General features: G+C 50.0%; 1 protein-coding gene across 7 annotated transcripts in view; it reads right to left on the bottom strand.

Annotated features, from left to right (window-relative positions):
• Positions 1–6,852: 6,852 nt before the first annotated feature.
• The window catches only part of ADGRF3 (adhesion G protein-coupled receptor F3), a 34,036-nt gene continuing 19,896 nt past the window's right edge, over positions 6,853–20,992 (bottom strand). For 3 of the 7 annotated variants that reach the window (XM_085019777.1, XM_085019775.1, XM_085019776.1), the window contains 12 exons: positions 15,333–15,393; positions 14,798–14,938; positions 14,164–14,337; positions 13,448–13,666; positions 12,744–12,953; positions 11,837–11,980; positions 11,493–11,689; positions 10,898–11,077; positions 8,743–10,125; positions 8,243–8,284; positions 8,096–8,158; positions 6,853–7,656 (listed from right to left, as the gene is read on the bottom strand). In XM_085019777.1, coding sequence (XP_084875903.1) covers positions 7,597–7,656; positions 8,096–8,158; positions 8,243–8,284; positions 8,743–10,125; positions 10,898–11,077; positions 11,493–11,689; positions 11,837–11,980; positions 12,744–12,953; positions 13,448–13,666; positions 14,164–14,197 — 2,532 coding nt within the window. In that variant the 5' untranslated portion in view covers positions 14,198–14,337; positions 14,798–14,938; positions 15,333–15,393 and the 3' untranslated portion in view covers positions 6,853–7,596. Of the gene's footprint in view, positions 7,657–8,095; positions 8,159–8,242; positions 8,285–8,742; positions 10,126–10,897; positions 11,078–11,492; positions 11,690–11,836; positions 11,981–12,743; positions 12,954–13,447; positions 13,667–14,163; positions 14,338–14,797; positions 14,939–15,332; positions 15,394–15,479; positions 15,945–16,816; positions 17,273–20,992 lie in introns of those variants that run through there. The other 4 variants (XM_021087733.2, XM_085019772.1, XM_085019773.1 and 1 more) reach the window with 4 other exon arrangements.

Raw genomic sequence — 20,992 nt, 5'->3', positions numbered from 1 at the left:
GTACATTTCTAGGATGCCTACATTTAAGGTGAAAATATTTTGTTTTCTTTCTTTCTTTCTTTCTTTTTTTTTTTTTTTTTTTTGCGGGGGCAGGAGCATGTAGAAGAAGCTTCTGGGCCAGGGATGGAACTGGTGCTACAGCCGTAACCAGAGCCACAACAGTGACAACGCCAGATCCTTAACCCACTGAGCCACAAGGGAACTCCCAAAAATATTTTCTAAAACGGGAAAAGAAGAAATCCTACAGAAGAATTCCAAATAATATATGTAGACTCCAGTCTCTAGGAGATGGAGCATACCCTTCCCCACTTGGGTGTGGGCTGGACTTAGTGACTCAACTCTGGTGAATAGAGTATGAAAACAAGCCTTACAGTGGAGAGAGCTGGTAAACACTAGCTTAACTAAGTGGTCCAGGTTACCATCAGCGCTGTTGTGTGGATACTACATACTGCCTGGTATGATGGAATCAAAAGGGCACTTTTCCTTGGTGGTATTCTTTCCAAATACACATGACCTAGTTGATTCTTGAGAAGGCGTCACACAAAACCAAGCTGAGAAACATTCTACAAAGTCCTTGACCAGTACTCAAAACTATCAAGGTCATGGAAATTAAGAGAATATTGAGCAACTGTCACAGACCAGAGGAGATTAAGGAGACATGACAGCTAACTGTAATGTATCCTGAGTCAGATTCTGAAACAAAAAATAGTAATGAAAAAATGTGAAATCTGAAGTTCAATTAATAGTTTAAAAAGAGTTTAATAATAGTGAAATTAGGAGTTCCTGTTGTGGCACAGCAGAAATGAATCTGACTAGGAACCATAAAGTTGCAGGTTCGATCCCTGGCATCGCTCAGTGGGTTAAGAATCTGGCATTGCCGTGAGCTGTGGTGTAGGTCAGAGGTGGCTCGGGTCCTGAGTTGCTGTGGCTGTGATGTAGGCAGGCAGCTGTAGCTCCACTTTGACCCCTAGCCTAGGAACCTCCATGTGTCGCGGGTGTGACCTTAAAAAGCAGGGGGAAAAAATAATAGTGAGATTATTTTTGACAGGAGTGCCAAGACTCTCATGGGTTAAGGACAGTCTTTCTTCCTCCCTCTCTCCCTCCTTCCTTTCTTCCTTCTTTTCTTTCTTTCTGCTTTTTAAGGCCGCACCTGTGGCATATGGAAGGTCCCAGTCTAGGGGTCTAATTGGAGCTGCAGCTGCCAGCCTATCATACGGCAACATCAGATCCTTAACCCACTGAGCAAGGCCAGGGATTGAACTCATGTCTTCATGGATACTAGTTGTGTTCATAACTCACTGAGCCACAGTGGGAACATCAGGACGGTCTTTTCAACAAATGGCATTGAGAAAATTGAATATCCACATGAAAAAGAGTGAAGTTGGACTCCTACCTTACACTTTATACAAGAGTTAAAACAGATCAAAGACCTAAACATAAGAGCTAAATTATAAGACTCTTAGAAGAGGGAGAAACTACCTGATATTGGATTTGGCAGTGATTTCTTGGATAGGACACCAGAAGCACAGAAAAGAAAAGAAAGTTGGAGCTCTCTTGTGGTGCAGCAGATTAAGGATCTGGTGCTGTCACTGCAGCAGCTTGGGTCACTGCTGTGGCATGGGTTCAGTCCCTGGCCTGGGAACTTCCACATGCCTTGGGCATGGCCAAAAAAAAAAAAACAAAAACAAAAAACCTAGAAAAATGTTGGTTCATGAAAATTAAAAACTGCATTAAAGGACACAGTGAGGAGTTCCCGTCGTGGCGAAGTAGCTAACGAATCCGACTAGGAACCATGAGGTTGTGGGTTATGTCCCTGCCCTTGCTCAGCGGGTTAACGATCTGGCGTTGCCGTGAGCTGTGGTGTAGGCTGCAGACGCGGCTCGGATCCTGCGTTACTGTGGCTCTGGCATAGGCCGGTGGCTACAGCTCCGATTAGACCCCTAGCCTGGGAACCTCCACATGCCGTGGAAGCGGCCCAAGAAATAGCAAAAAAAGAAAGACAAAAAAAAAAAAAAAAAAAAAAAAAAAGGACACAGTGAAAAGGCAACCTATAGAATGGGAGAAAATATAAATCATCTGATAAGGGGTTAATATCCAGAGTATGTAAAGAACTACAACTCAGCAATTAGAAAAGCAACCCAATTTAAAAAGGGGCAAATAATTTGAAGAAACATTTCTGTAAAGAAGATATGTAATGACCAGTAAGCACATGAAAAGATGTTCAGCATCACTAATCCATTAAGAGAAGTGCAAACCAACAAGCTGCTGCTTCAACGAGCTGCTACTTCACACCCAGTAGGATGGCTACTATTAAAAAATCAGAAAATAGCAAGTGTTAGAATATGGAAAAATTGAAACCTTTGTGCACAGTTGATGGGAATGTGAAATTGTGTAGATGCTATGGAAAACAGTACAGCATTTCCCCCCCAAAAAAATAAGGGTAGAATTACCTATGATCCAGCAGGTCTAGGTATATATCCAAAAGAACGGGAAGGAGGGTCTCGGAGATAGACATACACCAATGTTCATAGCGTAACATTGTTCATCATAACTAAAACTCGGAACCAACTCCAAGTGTGCATCTGTGGATGAATGGCTAAAAATGTGTATGTACATGCAATAGAATACTATGTAGCCTTAGAAAGGAAAGCAATTCTGTCACATGCAACAACATGGATGAACCTTGGGGACATTATGCTAAGTGAAATGAGCTAGGCACAAAAAGACAAATACTGTATGATTCCATGTGTCCCAGGTATTTAAAACAAATTTATAAAGACAACAGAATGGTGGTTGCCAGGAGTTGGAGGAGGAATGAGGGGTTGTTGAACGGTACAGACTTTATGTTTGGAAAGATGGAGAGAATTCTGAGGACTGGTTGCACAGCACTGTGCGTGTACTTTACTGAACTGTATACGTGAAAAAGGTTAAAGCAATAAATTCATGTGTACTTTACCACAATTTCAAAAAAATGTTAAGGGAAAACATTCAGAACAGAAGTTTCCTCTAGGTGGGGGGCACCTAGGAAATGGATTGGAGAGGAGCACACAGGTTAAAGTTCTGCACTATTTCAAAACATTTATATACATGTAAGGAAGAGCCAGATTATTTTCATTAATTAGCATGGCAGCTACAAAAGATCACCCTTAGCTGTGGTGGTAATAGATGCCTCCTTGATGTTTGTTCTTAAATATCTTAAAATGGTTATACTATTCTTAAAGATCCCAACTTAAAGGGTCTCTCTTTTCATATAAAACTTTCATTAGACCTTCTGTTCCACCAAATGACAAGGAGAGCGGAGCCTTTATTTGCCCTCATCTTTCATTAAAACTTCGAAAGATTGGCTCCCCAACTTCTCCCCCACCCTGTCCCCACCACTACCCCCCTGTCCCAGCTGTTTGCTTCCGATGGTCTCTTTGCTTCCAAGATTCCTGAGAGAAGAAGTCTAATTCTTCTCAGCCTATCTTTTCCCCTTATCCCTTTTCCGCTTTGTTTTTTTTTTTTTTTTTTTTTTTTCCCGGCTTCTCAAGTCCTGATCTTTCTGGAGGAGTAAAAAGCGGTGGTAGGGTCTTCCCCAGGGTTTCTCAGATTTTAATAGATGACTTGGCGGCACTCTGCCTGTATCTGCTGTCATTTTGAGGGGACTCTGAACTGATATTGTACTTTTTCCACTGAAGAGGGATCATTGATGGAAAGGAAATGGGAGAATGTAGGGATTGAAGGACAAAAACAGTGAGTAGACACACTTCTGAAAAGAATTAGATTATTGTGAGAGGATTAAAGAGAAGAAATATTTAGACATGTTGGCAGTGTCTGTATTCAATGCCATCCTCAACTGAGAGTACTTTTCTCTTCCATACTTGAAGGACCATCAGTGATCAAACAACTGATTACCAAAGCAGAACTCCAGTTAGGGAGTTCAAGCCTTCCTAATGTAATCTATCCTTCTGTACAAACTTAAATTCCAGGAGGTGGTTTTTTTTGGCTATGCCCACAGTGTATGGAAGTTCCCCAGCCGGGGATCAAACTCGCACCACAGCCGTGACCTGAGCTGCTGAAGTGACAACGCTGGATCCTTTAACCCACTGTGCCACAAGAGAACTGCCAGGGGGCGTTTTGTTTGTGTTTCTTTGCTTATCAAGTTTCTGTTTTTAAATATGCAAAATGTTCAGGAAAATTTTTGAAAACCATTTTATTTTTTTCTAATGTAAAATACATGCTTATTGTAAAAAAAATTCAAACACTGTAGAGCAGAAGAAGAAAATGAAAAATCAAGCAGAGGCATTCCTGTCGTGGCTCAGTGGAAACGAATCCGACAAGGAACCTTGAGGTTGCGGGTTTGATCCCCGGCCTTGCTCAGTAGGTTAAGGATCTGGCTTGCCGTCACCTGTGGTGTAGGTGGTGTAGGTCACAGAGGCAGCTCGGATCTGGAGTTGCTGTGGTTGTGGTGTAGGCCAGCGGCTACAGCTCTGATTGGACCCCTAGCCTGGGAACTTCCATATGCCAAGGGTGCAGCACTAAAAAGCCAAAAAAAAAAAAAAAAAAAATCAAGTAGCGATACCCACTGTTTATATTTTGATACCTCTCATTTTTCCTGCACACATACTTATATGGACATATGGAATATAGCTGGTATAATGATGTTCTGGAACCCTTTTGTTTTACTGGGCTATGTAGTGTAAATTTTTTTTTCATATCAGTAGGTATAGCTAGCTATATGTCATCATTTTTAATGATCACATAGCATTCCTTTGTATATATCCTAATTTAGTTCATTAAGTGCTTCTTTTTTGAGGATGTAAACACACTAGAGTGCACACTCTCTGTTCACTTGCTTATTTCTTTAACCCATCTACTAAGAAATGGAATTGCTGCTAAATCTCACTTTCTTATAGGGAGATTATACCTCCAGAGTATTCTTTTACATTCCTTTTTTTTTTTAATGGTGAGAGCCAAGTAAACAAAGGCCTAATGTCATTTCATTTATCCGTTCTATTTTTATTTTTATTTTTAGTCTTTTTTTGCCATTTCTTGGGCCGCTCCTGCGACATATGGAGGTTCCCAGGCTAGGGGTCTAATTGGAGCTGTAGCTGCCAGCCTATGCCACAGCCACAGCAATGCAGGATCCGAGCCACGTCTGCGACCTACACCACAGCTCACGGCAACACCAGATCCTTAACCCACTGAGTGAGGCCAGGGATCGCAACCTCATGGTTCCTAGTCAGATTCGTTAACCACCGCGCCACGATGGGAACTCCCTCATTTATCCATTCTTTTTGCCACAGAGCATTCGTTGGGCATGTGCAACCGTTTGAGAAGGAAAATGAGAGCACATACATCTCTAGAAGCAAATTCAGAAAAGGAGTCGTTGCTGCTTCCGTATTACTTGAAGTTTTCAGAAAAAAATATAATTGTAAAAATTAAGGCTGTAAATGTTATAAAGTGAAAGTGGAATTGAGACATGACTGTTGCCAGGGAAACCAGCAAGGCAAAGCCCCACTGATTCAGTGGCTGCTTCTTCCCATGGGGCTGGAACAAGTCAGAGGCACAGAGATACTGCAGTGGTCCTGGTGAGGTGGTATCTTTTATCTGGAAGAGTGATTGAATCCATTTAGGGAACTTTTTGGGAAACCGTTACACACAATTAAAACAGTCACACAGGAGTTCCCGTCGTGGCGCAGTGGTTAACGAACCCGACTAAGAACCTTGAGGTTGCGGGTTCGGTCCCTGGCCTTGCTCAGTGGGTTAACGATCCGGCATTGCCATGAGCTGTGGTGTAGGTTGCAGGCACGGCTCGGATCCAGTGTTGCTGTGGCTCTGGCGTAGGCTGGTGGCTACAGCTCCGATTCAACCCCTAGCCTGGGAACCTCCATATGCCGCGAGAGCGGCCAAAGAAAATGGCAAAAAGACCAAAAAAAAACAAAAACAAAAACAAAAAAAACAGTCACACAAATCACTAGGAGGTATTACATATATAAGAAATTGTCTTCAATGGCACGTGGTTGGCATATCACTTTTTATTTCAAAAGAAAACATCCCCATTCTACTTTATAAACAATCCATGAATTTTCTAGTTAACAAAGACTCATTCATTAGAACTTCTTCACTTATCTCTTTTTTAAAAATTTCAGAGTCCTATCATCATCCTCTTGTGGATTCCATAAGTTAATTCACCTAGACATCCAGGTGTCCTGTAAAGGCTTTTTTAAATATTTCTTTTCTATATCTAGTCTTAGCTTGATGCTATCATTTAAAAAATGTCAGTGTTTTTCATTTTTTCGCCTTAATTCCTGACAGTCTGTGTTACCGTTCCACTTTAAAATTTTATACTGCATTCTTACAAATGTGCTCCTATCAGTGACTTTTTGCACACTTGCGTGTGTCTGTGAAACGTACATTTTTGTTTTGTTTTATTGTCTTTTTAGGGCCACACTCATGACATATGGAGGTTCCCAGGCTAGAGGGTGAATCAGAGCTACAGCTGCTGGCCTACACCACAGCCACAGCAACGTCAGATCCGAGCCGTGTCTGCGACCCACACCACAGCTCATGGCAATGCGGGATCCTTAACCCACTGAGCGAGGCCAGGGATTGAACCTGCGTCCTCATGGATACTAGTCAGGGTCCTTACTGCTGAGCCACAAGGGGAACTCCTGAAACTTACATTTCATAGTACTGTGTTTTATAGAGGTTAAAGAAAAAAGGACCTATTAATTTCACCTTTTCCTAAATTTTGAAAAGAGAAACCAAATTCTCCCCTTCGCCTCCAACGTTTGGAAGGTCAGAGTTCCTGTCAATTAAGCCATTTTTTCTTTGTAACTAGAGAGAAGAAATAATCAGACAAGAAATCACTGAATAGTTAAAACCATTTTTATCAAATATATCTGTAACATGAACTGTTGATTAGTTAAAAATTAGTTGAGACAGTTTTACTTGTAATTATTTTGAACTTTGATATCTGTTGATTGCTTTTTCAGCAAAGACAGGTATTAGGTAGCTTTAACTGGTTTTTCATGCTTTTCTTGCTTAGAAAATTTAGGGGTGGGGACAGGTGAGCTTCGAGAGAAATGAGTGTGACTAATGGAAACAAACCTATCTTTCCCCAGGGCTGAGCTGGGAAGTGTCCTGTCCCTGGATTCAAGAACACACCCTTGGCTCCCTTGAAGGAACCAGGCTCTGCAAGTGGGTCACTCAAACTTCTGTCTTCCCCATGAAAGATGCTGGCCCTGAAGCCTCTGCCGTCTACCCTACCCTCTGGACACCAGACCCACCAATGCAATTCCTTCAAAACAATTGTTTTTTAGGTTAACTAAAATTTTGATAGTGTGAAAAGGAATTTTCAGAGTGAGCTAACTCAAGGGTTGGCGGTGGTGACACTCCTTCCGTCTTTCTGGGAAAGCAGGAGGGGATGCCATGTCCACTGCTCTCTGAGGCCTCCGCCTTCTCCAGCCCATCTAGAAACATCTACTTGGAGAAGTCTGTGTTCTGTCTTTTGGGTTGGGACAGGCATATGAAGAGGAGTTTCCTTTTTAGAGCTTTGCTGGAAAGCCCTTCGTATCCTCATCCTCGCTCCACGCTGCTCCCAGGGCTTCATTCTCACCTGGCATCCTGGCTTCTTCCTTTGCTCTGTTCCGGGATGTAGGCTTCATTTGTGGTCTAGGAAGGGGTGGACGGGCCCAATTGCAGGGCGATTATTATTAATGCCAGCTCTCCTTTGACGAGGTTGTATCCATTTTTACATATTCGCCTGCCCTCCTGCCTGGGCAGCAAAAATCCGAGGAACTTTGCTTCTGGCTACAGTGACTCCCATGCATACTGATCCTACCTTGATGCTACCTTTTCCCTTCAAACGCTAACTGGAGTATTTTCAGAGGGAGACACAGGGACACTCCAGAGTTACCAGGAGTCGAGGTTAGAATCAGGAGCCCAGGAACCTGAATCTATCCTCTGCCTGGGCTGCTTTCTCTGTTGTTGGAGAGCTTGCCCTAAAACCTCAAACTCCTCTTGGCTTCTCGCTGTGTCCGTCTCCCCTGGGGAAAGCTATCTGACCTGATCTCAGGAGGTGAAGTGAGAATTTTTCAAGTCAGCAACTCACCAGGGAGATGGTGGATGTGGGGGGCTGGGCGCGACAGAAGCGTTTGCGTAAAGCCTCTTGGACCTGCGGGAGAGGTTGAGCGAGTTATGCCAAACAAAGTTCCAGCCTTTGGATGCGAGTCAGGCACAGGCAGGTGGACAGACTCACCTTCCTGTCTGTGAGGCAACCAAACAATAAGATGAAGACGCCCTGAAAAGGGGGAGATAGCGATCAGTTAGTCAAGGAGAAAGGAATCAGCTGAAATCACCTCCATCCTCTCACTTCCTTCAGCCTCCGTCCTCTTGTCTGGTTCATCTCTTGAGGCTTCCCCTGTCTCTTTTCACATACATCAGCACCACTTGGTGCACAGGATCCATTTCCAGGGCTTTCCTTACAATTAGGTTTACAAAGAAGATGCATATCAGAGGCTAGGGTGATGACAATCCCTTGATTTCAGCGGCCAATCCGGAGATTTTACAGATAAGAAAACCAAAGCTCAGAGAGGCTTGTCCGAAGTTATCCAGCTCGTCATTGGGAACTGGGATCCACACTCGAGCCTTTTGAAATTCCCTATGTTTCTCCTGCTCCACCATGATGCCTCCTTGAGAAGGGAGTGGTGGTGACTTAAGCTAACAGGGCAGAAAGCACAGCCACACCTTATCACCCACCTGGGAGGCGTTGAGCACTGTGAAGAGGTAGTGCGGGACCACGGAGATGTCCTCCAGCAGAGTGGCCAAGCCCAGCCCCCAGGTGAGGCCAAAGATGGGTGTGAGAATGAGCAGAGCTTTGAGCACGCCCAGGAGGGCTTGGCGCCTCTCCACCTGGGGTCCCTCCGACAGGGAAGGTCGCAGCAGCTTCAGCACAGCCATGGTGAGTACCAGCCCGTTCACGCCCACGATGGCCAGCACTGGCCCCGCGAAGGTGTAGAGCGCCCCTCCCTTCCTGTCCAGCCAGCACTCCCCGTCCCCCAGGTATTGCCCTCGGGGCAGGTAGAGGCCCAGGGCGACACCTGCGAACCCCAGTGGGCACAGGTAGCCAAGGAGCACCATCAGGGAGAGCATTCGGTGCTTGGACAGCTGATGGAAGACAAAGAGCAGCTGGTGGGCCAACATCAGGGCCTGGGCCAGCATCCAGAAAAAGGTGGCCAGGTAGAGGAAGTGACAGAGGAAGGCAGCGGCCAGGCAGAGGGGGCTGCGGGGCCCTGGAGGAAGCAGTGAGGCCCCGAGGAAGCAGGTGTCTGCGGCCAGCAGGCAGAGCACCATGTTGAGCAGGGCTGCGTGGCGTAAGTAGGCAACTTTGTTCCGCACCACGATTCTCCATACCAGCCTGTACACGCCCAGGCACAGCAGCAGTGCCAGAATGGAGGCCCCCAAGCCCATCTGACTCAGCAGCTCCAGGGTGGGGTTTTGGGGAACCGTGTGTCCGGACATGAGGATGGAGAAGGCAGTGAGGTGCTGGCAGATACACTGAGTGGTAGGGCTGGCACTGGCTGCCTGCACCCGGCACCCTGCGTCAGACCAGCCCCCCTTGCCCTGGAAGAGATCGTGGTCCCAGAAGACACAGTGGGGGCTGCCATCTGTGTCCCCAAAGTCCATGATGACCTCTCCCTGGTTGAAGACCTGGCCACCTGCCGTGATGGAGATGACGAGGACCAGACCAGGAGTGACAGAGAGAGAGTCCCCCAGCCCTGGTCCATAGTTCGAGGGCAGAAGGTGGTCCAGTTTTTGCAGCACCAGGCTGGTAATACTGACATTGGTGCCGTTACGGCTCAGTGGGGCCAGTGAGTGCCGGGGAATCCATGCCCGCAGCGGGGGCTGAGTCGGGAAGGACACTCTGTAGTCAGCAGGAGACGTGGGCCCCAGGAGCTGGGTCTGCAGCTGCACGTTGGGCAAGACGAAGGAGAAGGGCTGGTCCTGTGGGCACAGGCTGCGTGCCAGCATCTCCACAGCCAGCAGGAGGTTGGAGCCCACCAAGGGCTTCTGGGCCCGGGCCGGAGTCCACAGGGATCCGGAGTCCATGTCAAGGACCTTGTCCGTGGTGTTCAGAAGAGCCTGCAGCACCCAACAGAGCGACGAGGCCTAGCTGCCAGGGCCACTGGGAACGACAGACCCCCAAACCCACCCTCCCGGTCTGGTGCCAGACCTAAGGTTGGGGACAACAGGCAGGAGGAGAACAGGCCCACAAAGGGAGACTTTCTAGACAGGAAGAACAAGGGGCTGTTGAGCTAACCGCCGGGGCATCTTCAAATCTGTGGTCTCCCGAGACACGTCCCCAGCCTCCGCCTGATGACCCTGCTCCCCAGGCCGTCCTTTGGGACCACCAGGTCCTAAAGGGGCCCCTGCAGGTCTGCAAAGCTAGGAATGGTGCCTGAGATGAGGGCACGACGTTCCGAAGTAGAGGGTCACCTGCATGTCTGCACGCCTACATGGGACACACATTCCCAGTTCCGAAGGGTGTGCAGGGTCATGGTCCCTGGTTACCCTTTTGGTTGCAGCTTATGGGTCCCACCAGCTGCTGCCTACTCTGAGAGCTGCGGGCAGGGGGGATTCAGGTCGTAGCCACATGTCTTTGTGCGCATGCGTGCCTCACAGCTCACCCCTTCCACCCCTTCCTGCCTCCCCATCACCCCGTGTGCCCCCAGCACCGGGCCTTCTCCACACTCCCCGGCCTGGGAGACTGGCATCCAAGGAGATGGACCAGGGGAGCAAACACTTGGACTCTAGAATTTCTGCCGGCTGACAGCCCATGGTGACAGCCCATCCAGAGGGGAAGAGTTCCCGGGCTGTACTCCCCAGCGGGCCCCTGCTGTGGCTGAGAGCTCACCTCCAGGCCGCTGTAGTTGAGCTGTATTCTGGCATCTGCCACCACCTTGGCCAGGACTGTCATGGTGTGCACCAGTGCCAGTAAGTCGGAGGGTGAGGCCACCACCACTACCTGTTCCAGCAGCTGAGCCAGGATCTGTGGCACCTCTGTCACAGGCCAGCCCTGGCCTGCCCGCAGCAGCTGAGACCGACAGGACAGTGGGGCAGAGTGGGGCGGGGGTGGGTGGGGGGGTGAGTCAAGGGGGAGGGGCCACCCCCTCCCTCCACAAGCACCTTCTCTGCACCGTGTCCCAGGGGCGTGGGAAGCAGAGGAGGGTGAGCCACGTGGAAGGCACTGACACCGTTAGTGGGACAGACACACTTGGTGGGATTAAGGTGTGAGATGGGCACCATCCCCGCCAGGAGAGTGCTGGCTGCCCTGAGCACACCCCACCCCCCCAGCCTACTTCCTGGCTCTGCCAGGGCTCCGGTTCAGAGAAGCTGAATAAGCTTTGGGCCGGGCCTCAGGGGAAGAGGACTCTAAAGCTGGGTCCTGAGTGAGGCAGGGGTGGGTCATGGACGATGGGGCACGTGGGCAGCAGGGCCGGAAGCTTTACCCGGACTCTTTGATGCAAGGCCAGGAGCCCCGTGTCTGTGCAGCCGCTGTGGATGGGCCCCCAGACCCCATCCGGCCCACAAGCCCTCTTCACCATGCCCGTCCTGTTCCCCGGACACGGGGCCTGTGCCACATGGCCAGCCTTGGTGACGTTCCAGGCCACAGCTGAGGCTTCCTCAGGGCAGGTGGCGTCTCCATCTGAAAACACCAGACTCGTCCAGCCTGTGCCTCTTCTTTGGGTAGAAACCCGTGCAGGCTGTGGCATCTGGCCTTGTTGCCAGACAGGGAGCCATCAAGGAGGAGCTTCCAAGGCAAGAAGGTGAGAGGTACCCAAGCCCTACGTACCCTGGATGACGGTGACAGAGACAGCGACCCTGACAGGGGTCAGTCCCGGGCTCTGCAGGTCACAGGTGTACGTGGTGTCAGCTGTAGGGCAGTGCTGAACAGCCAGCCCAAAGCACTGGGAGTCCGCTGTGTGGACTAAGGCGGCTGAGGGCGAGACAGGGAGAGGGAAACGTCTGGGCCAGAAACCCACTGGACGCCAGGAGGCCCCGAGATGCCGCCACAGACTTTCTAGCAATTTTGGCAGCAGACAGAGCAGTGCGGGAAGAGCTGAGGGGTATGCGGGCATCAAACTCCTGGAGGCAGAGCTTGGATTTGGGGGAAGGGGGGCTTGGGAGGTCTTTTGCCAGCTCCAGGGCCTGAAGCCACGGTGAACTCATTCGTAAAATGGGACCATAACCAAACCAACCTCGTAGAGTAATATCCCATGCGTTCGACGAGATCGTGGGAATGAAAGCATTTTGCAAAAGTTGTCTGCCTATATGTGGTTACTGTTGTATCAATAGAATTGGGGTTGGAGTTCCCTTTGTGGCTCAGGGGTAATGAACCCGACTAGTATTCGTGAGGATGCAGGTTCAATCTCTGGCCTCACTCAATGGGTCAGGGATCTGGTGTTGCCCAGAGCTGTGGTGTAGGTCAAAGATGTGGCTCGGATCCTGTGTTGTTGTGGCTGTGGTGTAGGCCGGCAGCTGTAGTCCCAATTCGACCCCTAGCCTGGGAACTTCCACATGCCGTGGGTGCGGCCCTAAAAAGCAAAAAAAAAAAAAAAAAAGAATTGGGGTAAAAACAGCATTGCACTTGGACCTGGAACTCCCAGATTGAACTGCAGCCTCTGCTTGCTGTCAGCTGAAGAGCACTAGCCACCCCCTCTCTACCGCCCCCGCCCCCAACAGCCAACCCCTTTCCATACCTTCACTGCCCTCTCTGGGGCTCCAGGAGGCCATGTATCCCAGGTGTGTGCGGGGGATGCAGCAACTCAGCTGGAAGCCGGGGGAGGTGGCACAGGAGATGGAGAGCTGGTCTGGAAGCCGAGTCACGTCTGTCTCCCGCAGGGGCACTCTCACCACCTGCTGCAGCTCCCACCTGAATCCCTGGGCCTCAAAGCAGCAGATGTACTCACCTGTAGACATACACCTGCTGCACTGCCCCGCTCCTTGGCCCCCACCTATGCCACAGAGTCTCTGCTGCTTCCCAAGCCACACCCCAGGTCTGCCTTCTCCATCCAGCCTCTGCTTAGCCCCAGCAGGAAAGATCCCTGTCCCCAAAAGGACTTCTAGGAGGAAGAAGAGGTGCTGACCCTTTTTTATTAACCTGCAGCCGTGAAGGTATTAACCTTCCTGCCCCTACCATTTCAGCAGCGTGAAGAAAGGCAGGCATCCGTCCTCGGTAGGCATCGAGACCACGTTTTCAGCGGTCTCTCATTACAACTCCCATCAGTGGGCCTCTTAGACTTAGCTTCCCCAGAATGAATAAATGGGGAGAAGGGAAAGAAAGAGAAAAGAAGGAAGAAGAGAGGGAGGAGGAGGAGACGGAGGGGAGCGGGGGGGAAAGAGGGGAAGAAGAAGGGCAGGAGAGCGGAGACAAGAGAAGAGGAGGGAGGGACAGGTGGGCTACCTGCCCATTTATGGGAGATGTTCATGATGCTGAGGACAGCCCGGCCCGGGCTGGAGGTCAGGGACACACGTGTCCCTGCCCACAGGAGGACAGGGCTTGGGCTCCCTGTGCGCCACAGGAACCAGTTCATGTTGGTGGTCTCCTGGCTTGTGAGGAGGGTCAGGTTCAGGGTGCTGCCAGGCATCTGCAGCCAGGAGTTGAGGCTCAGAGTGGCGGGGACTGCAGGAGACAGGGGACAGGGGGCCGCTGGAGCAGGAACTTGTGGCCTTTGGTGTGGCCAAGCTGTCTCTCCTGCCCCATCTTCTGAAGCCTATTCCTCCTCACACCCTCCCCTGCTAACATTTCTCGTTCTGTTTTGTCCCTGGAGGAGTGTGGCAGCAGCCATCCAGCCTGGAAGATGCTATCGGTCAGTGGGAACCAGCTGGGGAAGTTTGGACCTGGGACTGCTCGCTTCCCTGGGCCACAGGAGGGACCTTCCTCTCCTTGTCCTCCTGTCTCTGGGGCCCTCTTCCTTGTCTCAGTCCCCCTGTCCCAAGTTCAGGGCCTGTGATCCCCTGTGATGGCTGGTATTTTCTCCCACCTGGAGTTGTGCCGCTGGGCTGGGACCCCTGGGCAGAGACACAGGGGTCAGAGAGGGGAAAAAAAAAAAAAAAGCAAAACAGAGAGGGTTTCTTTGACTCTGGGCCATTGGTTTCCATGATCCCAACCCTCCTCACCAGGTGGCAGCAGCTGGCAGTACCCGGCTTCCATGGGGCTGAAGACAAGGCAGCCACAAGGCTGGTGCTTGAGGTGGGTTTGGCAGGGATCGTGATGGGAGCAGACACTGGCGTTCCACTGGTACCCAGACAGGCAGGCACAATAGCTACACCCATCCTGGTTGACCTTACACTCTGTGACAGGGGGGAAGGGGAGTGAGAAGTGGGTGGACTGTCTGGAAAATTCCAGCAACTACCTTATGCCTGCAAAGCCCGAGGGCTGAGTGCTTGGCACAATCCCAAGGTCACAGGCACCTCAGTCACAACCCCGCATCAGGCACCACCTTCTCAGCCAGGGTTCCAAGCCGCGGAGCGCGTGCTGGGCTAAGGCATCAGGGGCGCCAGCGCTGAAGTCCACGCCCCCTGTCATCGGCCTGTTGGGCCTCTGCCAAAGTTTAGAAGACATGGAGCAGGACGGGAAGGTCTATCTGATGGGAGATGGGGAAGGAGCTGGGCCACACCGACCCCCACCACCACTTCGAGATAGGGAGGGGCTCGCAGAATCTCAGACCAGGGGGCTGTGGGAGGGCAGGGCTCCCTGCACTCTGCAGCGAGGGCCCCTGAGAAGCAGGGGACAGCAGAGTTTCCCCCCTACCTGTGGTGAGGCTGAGGCCAGTGAGCGTTACGGGGGCAAAGGACCCCGAGGCAGCGGGGAGAGTCAGGGGTCCCGAGAGCGCTGCTGGCCAGGTCTCATGTGCGAAGTCCAGCTGTGCATAGACTGAGAGCAGGGCTGATTCTGCAGGAGCAGGGGGGAGAGCTGGAGGGGAGAGGCCGCCAGCCCCCTCGGGGCCCCACTCTGAGCTGATCACCGCTGGGAACCAGAAGCACTTCCCACCTCCCAAAGCACATCCAGGCACAGACAGGTAACTGCTCACCCGGCCACGGTGCCTTCACACACACCACCGTTTCATGCCACCCTCCCGACCACCCCCCTGCCATGGACAGAACTCTCCAGGATGATTTTCTTAAGGCCTCACAGCTAGAGAAGTGGGTACGGACCTGACCTGAGTGACCAGCGCCAGCCCCAGTCTCTCTCTGAACCCCGAGGTCCCCATATGCTGTGCTTCCTCCAGGCTTTTCTCTCTGCCTCGGTCCCGTCTCCTCCCGCCCCCCGCTGTCCAGCTGCTCACCACCTGCTCCACTTTCTTGGTCCAGTGGCTGCCCAGATTCCCCTCCAGCCTGGCTCTGTCCCTGGAATAGAGCACGGGGGTGAGGGGTAGTCTCTGAGGAGGGCTGACCCCACGTTTCTCCCAAGGACGCCTTCTTCCCCAAACCACCAGGGGCCAGCCTGGCTCATCTGGTCTGACTCGGTTTCCCTGAAGCTCCTCTTCTTGCCTGGAATCGAGCGGGCACAGCAGGAGGGGGAAGCAGGCTTCTGGTAGAAGGTGCGGGGCTGCAGCACCAGGGATCCCTCCAGGGCCTGCAAATCCCACGTGGACCCAGGAACCAGGCACACCCCGGAGAGTCAACATGCTTTGCTTGATTCCTTCCTGAACCTGCCTGTCCCTGGGCCTCTAGGCTCATTGAAATGGCTGTGTCTGGAGCTCCGGTGGGAGGGCTGGGCAGAGTGGCTTGGGGCCCAGAGGCTGGGGGGCTCTTCCCTGCATAGGAATCGCCATGAGGGGGAGCAGAAAGCATCTTCCCTTTGTCTCTGGTGCCCATAAATTCTTTCCTCACCAGCTACCCCGGTCTCAAAATTGTGTGGGGGTGAGGATATCTGCCCACGTGTTGCTCTAAAGACGCAGCTAGAGCTGGAGCTGGAGCTACATTTGGGCAAAAACAGAAATCTTATAGTGCAAACTGGGCCCTGTCCTCTATGCTAACGGTTCCCAAGTTTGCAAAGTTTTTTGTTTTCTTTTTAGGACTGCCCCTGCGGCATATGGAGGTTCCCAAGCTAGGGGTCGAAGTGGAGCTGCCGGCATATGCCACAGCCACAGTAACACCAGATCCGAGCCGTGTCTGCGACCTACACCACAGCTCATGGCAACACCTGGTCCTTAACCCACTGAGCGGGGACAGGGATTGAACCCTCAACCTCATGGATACTAGTCGGGTTCTTAACCTACTGAGCCACAATGGGAACCCCTTCTTTTCATTTTTAAATTGGAAGCTTGATTGGAAGAGGTGCAGCAGGCATCACTGGCATTTCAGGAACTCAAATGAATAAACAAAAGGTGAAGTTCCCGTTGTGGCTCAATGGTTAAGGAATCTGACTAGGAACCATGAGGTTGCGGGTTTGATCCCTGGCCTCGCTCAGTGGGTTAAGGACCCGGCGTTGCAGTGAGCTGTGGTGTAGGTTGCAGACGAGGCTCGGTTCCAGCGTTGCTGTGGCTGTGGTGTAGGCCGGGGCTACAGCTCCAATTCGACCCCTAGCCTGGGAACCTCCATACGCCGTGGGTGCAGCCCCAAAAAGACAAGAAAAAAAAAAAAAAAGGAGAAAAGGTATCCCCACAGCCTAGAGAATGAGGCTGAACTTTCAGAGATCCTTTAACAAACCAGCCTTGCTTCCTCTCCACCCATCTTTTCATCCCACCTCTTGCGGCCTCTCACATCCGGAGGCTCTTATGATCGCCTCTGCAGAACTTCCCTGGGTCTTTGCCCCAGGTTTACTCACAGGCTGGGATGCTCGGGCAACTGGTGACCCCACGAGGGGGAGAGTCATGGCCAGGAGCAGTGCAGGGGCGGCCGAGCAGACCATGGCTCGGTGCAGCAGTCCTCAAGAGCCCTCCTGCTGCCGCATGATGCAAATTTCCGCAGAGAATCGGCAGGGGCAGGCAGGGCCGTGCACAGATGGGATGGGAGGGAAGAGGGGAAGGGAGCCAGGGCCAGATTTACTGAGGAAGGGCTCAGCCCAGGCTACAGTCAAATGGGCATCCAGGTCACTAAGGGGCCACCTGGCATCCCCATGGCCCAGTGAGAGTGGTCTGCCTGGGTTCCCCACTGGGGTCTGGGCCAAGGACTCAGTGAGCAGCAAAAGACCTGGGTTGGGCCGGGGGTGCCTAGGCCACGACCAGCTATGTGTCAACAGCCAGGTTCACTCACATCTCCAAAAATCTGGGAAATCTGGATTGTTCTGGAACTCCCAGAAAACTGAATCATTGATTCAAGAGACAAGGTTAGAAAAGATAAAACTCCCAGAAAACTGACTCATTGATCAAAGAGCCAGGGTTAGAAAAGACAAACATTGTTTGTTGGTTTTTGGGGGTTTTTTTGGTTTTCATTTTTGGCTGCCCCGTGGCATATAGAGCTCCCAGGCCAGGGGTCAGATCTGAGTCTCAGTTGCGACCTAAGCCACAGCTGCGGCACCGCCGGCTCCTTAACCCACGGTGCTGGACCTGGAATGAAACCTGCAGCCCGGAGCTCCCAAGACTCCCCTGACCCATTGCACCACAGTGGGAGCTCCAGGAAAGACAAAATTGGAACTAATTGTTATCCTAAAATAATTTCCAGATAGGCTAGAATCATAAACGTAACAAAGAATCTGGAAAAATATCCAGAGAAATTATCAAGTAATTTCACAAAATAATTTTGAAGTGAGGAGGAGTTTTCTAAACATGACAAAACCCAGAAGCCAGAAAGGAAATAAATTAGACTGTATAAAAAGTACCAAATTGGGGAGGAAAAGAATGTTAGGTAAAAAGGCAAAGACAATATATTTGTAGGACTATGACTGAATAAAAGGCCAATCTCTTTTTTTCGGGGGTGTGGGGGGAGGGCATGCCCATGGCATGTGGAATTTCCCAAGCAGCTGCAGGGACAACGCCAGATCCTTAACCTGCTGTGCCAGAGGAGGACTCTAAAAGGGCTAATCTTAACGTAAGAATTTTTTATCTTACACATCAGTAAGAAAATGGGCAAAAAATAGAAACAGGCAGGTTACTGAAACAGCAATAGCTGGCTAAACCTAACAAAATCTGGCTTGAGAAGTTCCCGTCATGGCGCAGCGGAAATGAATCCGACTGGGAACCATGAGGTTTCAGGTTCAATCCCTGGCCTCGCTCAGTGGGTTCAGGATCCGGCGTTGCTGTGAGCTGTGGCGTAGGCTGGCAGCAACAGCTCTGATTAGACCCCTACCTAGCCTGGGAACCTCCATATGCTGTGGGTGCGGCCCTAGAAAAGGCAAAAAAAAAAAAAGAGAGAGAGAGAGAGCTGATTTACACACACACACACACACACACACCCCACCTAGGGTAGAAATCCAGCCGCAATACATTTCCAGTCTCACCATGACTTCAAATCCCCCTTTGCCAGGGGTCACTGCTGAAAGAACAGCAAACACATAGAGCAAATACATGCGTGGGAACAAAGACTTTGTAAATAATTGATTTCAGAAAACATGAAACGCAGTGAAGAATCGGGTTTAGGAATCAGAAAGAGAAGGCACAGTGCTTGCTTGGGGTGGGGCGCTGTAGCAGGTCGGAAACTGTCTATGCAGCTGCAAAGGGTCTCAAGGGGCCCCAGGGAGGATGGTTGCTATGGTTGCCAAAGGGAGTCAGTCAAAGCATCAGGTGGCCCTGGACAACGCTCGATGGGGGCTCTCGAGGACCAGGAATGAGAGGAGAGAGGACAGACTGAGACCCCTGGAGGTGGGCTGCTTCCGGGCCAGGGCAGACTGAGCAATGGAACCGTGCAGTTAGGAGAAGCGAGGACAGACTGCCTACAGAGAAGATGCTCCATCTCAAAGCAGTTAAAATACCCAAGAACTGGATTGTGATGATCATTGTACAACTATAAACGTAATAACTTCATTGCGTAAAAAAAAAAAAAAAGAAAAGAAAAAAAAAAAAAAAAAGAAATACCAAAGGAAGAAGTGCCTGGAGCTGGAGAGACCCCACAAGCTTCTACCCCCAAAACATAACTTTCCCTAAGTGATACCTAGTTCCTCTTAACTCCTTTGAGTTCATGCCTAGACGTGAGAATACTAAGGGGGTAACCACATACTCCTGGTTTGGTGAAGCTGAGGTGTCTAAGGTGTATAAAGCCATCAGTAGAAATAAGTGAGTTTTCTTTTACAGTGTTTTTGGGTCATTCCTATAATTTCTCTCTCTCTCTCTCGCTCTCTCTCTCGCTCCCCCCCCCTTTCCTTTTTTTTTTTTGCTTTCTTTTTTTTTTTTGCTTTTTAGGGCCGCACCCATGGCATATGGAGGTTCCTAGGCTAGGGGTTGAATTGGAGCTGTAGCTTCCAGTCTACACCACAGCCACAGCAACACAAGATCTGCGCCGTATATGCGAACTACACCATAGCTCATGGCAACACCAGATCCCTGACCCACTGAGCGAGGCCAGGTATTGAACCTATGTCCTCATGGATGCTAGTCAGGTTCGTTAACCGCTGAGCCACAATGGGAACTCCAGTTGTTCCTATAATATTAATTAATTAATTTTTTGTTCCTATAATTTTAGGGAAGTTTGAAACATTTTTGAAAAAACGCCCAGGAAAAGATTGGAAGGAAATACTGCCATTCTACAGGGTCCGTTATGTTGACTTCAGTGTTCCCCAGGGCCCAGCGCCATGCACCAGAGGCCTTAAGTAATATTTGTGTTAAATGAATCAATCAATAGATTAAATACACCAAGACATTAACAGTGTTGTAACTAAATGGTAGGATATGTTATGTTTTTCTGTTTTTCTGTGTTTTTAAATTCTGTATTCTCTAATGGCAAAAAAATCTTAATTTAAAAAAATCAAATCTTGGAGTTCCTGTCGTGGCTCAGTGGTTAATGAACCCGAATAGGATCCATGAGGATGCAGGTTCAATCCCTGGCCTTGCTCAGTGGGTTAAGGATCCAGTATTGCCTTGAGTTGTGGTATAGGTTGCATATGCAGCTCAGATCCCAGGTTGCTGTGGCTGTGGTGTAGGCCGGTGGCTGCAGCTCTGATTTGACCCTTAGCCTGGTAACCTCCATATGTTGCGGGTGCAGCCCTAAAAAAGACAAAAGACGAAAAATAAATACATTAATCAAATCTTAAAGTCTCAACTTCTTTCCTATGGACTAACCAGGTTCAAAGTCTTTCAGGTTTGTCCAGGTGTCACTGGTTGTCAGGAAGCACCCACAGGCTGATCAGGTCTTAGGCCTGGGGTGGGATTCAGGCAAATAGATACTTATGGCTGCCACTTGCTTACTCCCAAACCCAAGGTCAATCAGAAGGCTACTGGCCTTTGCTCCTTTGAATACAGAAAGATCCTTTGAAACCGGTGATTTTTTTCACCCTGGCGGCCAGCCTTTCTGAGCCCCTAGGTTGCCCTGGGGCAAAGGAACTTCCCTCTCCATTTCTTTGCACTTTGAGCCCTCCAGGCCTTGTCAGCAGTGCCTTTGATGGCAAAGGTCTAGTCTTCTCTTATCTGTTTCCAAACAGATTTTCTTAAAACCTCCTTTACTGTGTAAACTAATAGATTACTGAAAGTAGCTTAGACTTTTAGCGCACAAGAATCCTAACTTCTTACTCTCTTTCCACCTGACGTGGCATTAAACTATTAGAACAATTAAATGATAGACTGTTAGAATGGGAAGGGACCTGAGCTTATGTATATGGGCTACTTCAATTCTCATTTTACAGAACAGGAAAAAGAGCCAAGTTGATGTTACAGCTGAACCTTAACTCCATGTCTTTTGACTCTAAAACTAGATAAGAGGGGGAAAAATAGGTCAATTTAAATAGAGGAAAATAGGACCTTTGGGTTAGAAAATAGATTTGAAATAAGATAGAATTTGATTCCACAAGAAAGACAGTTCTTCAAAAAGTTTTCTTTTTCTTTTTAGGGCTGCACCTGTGGGTAAATCAGAGCTG

This window comes from Sus scrofa, chromosome 3 (assembly GCF_054392235.1).
Source record: "Sus scrofa isolate SSC_HxYL_T2T_F1_AM1 chromosome 3, Sscrofa_HxYL_maternal_Yorkshire_Landrace_v2.0, whole genome shotgun sequence".
NCBI lineage: Eukaryota > Metazoa > Chordata > Mammalia > Artiodactyla > Suidae > Sus > Sus scrofa.
This window is presented reverse-complemented; position numbering and strand designations above follow the sequence as displayed.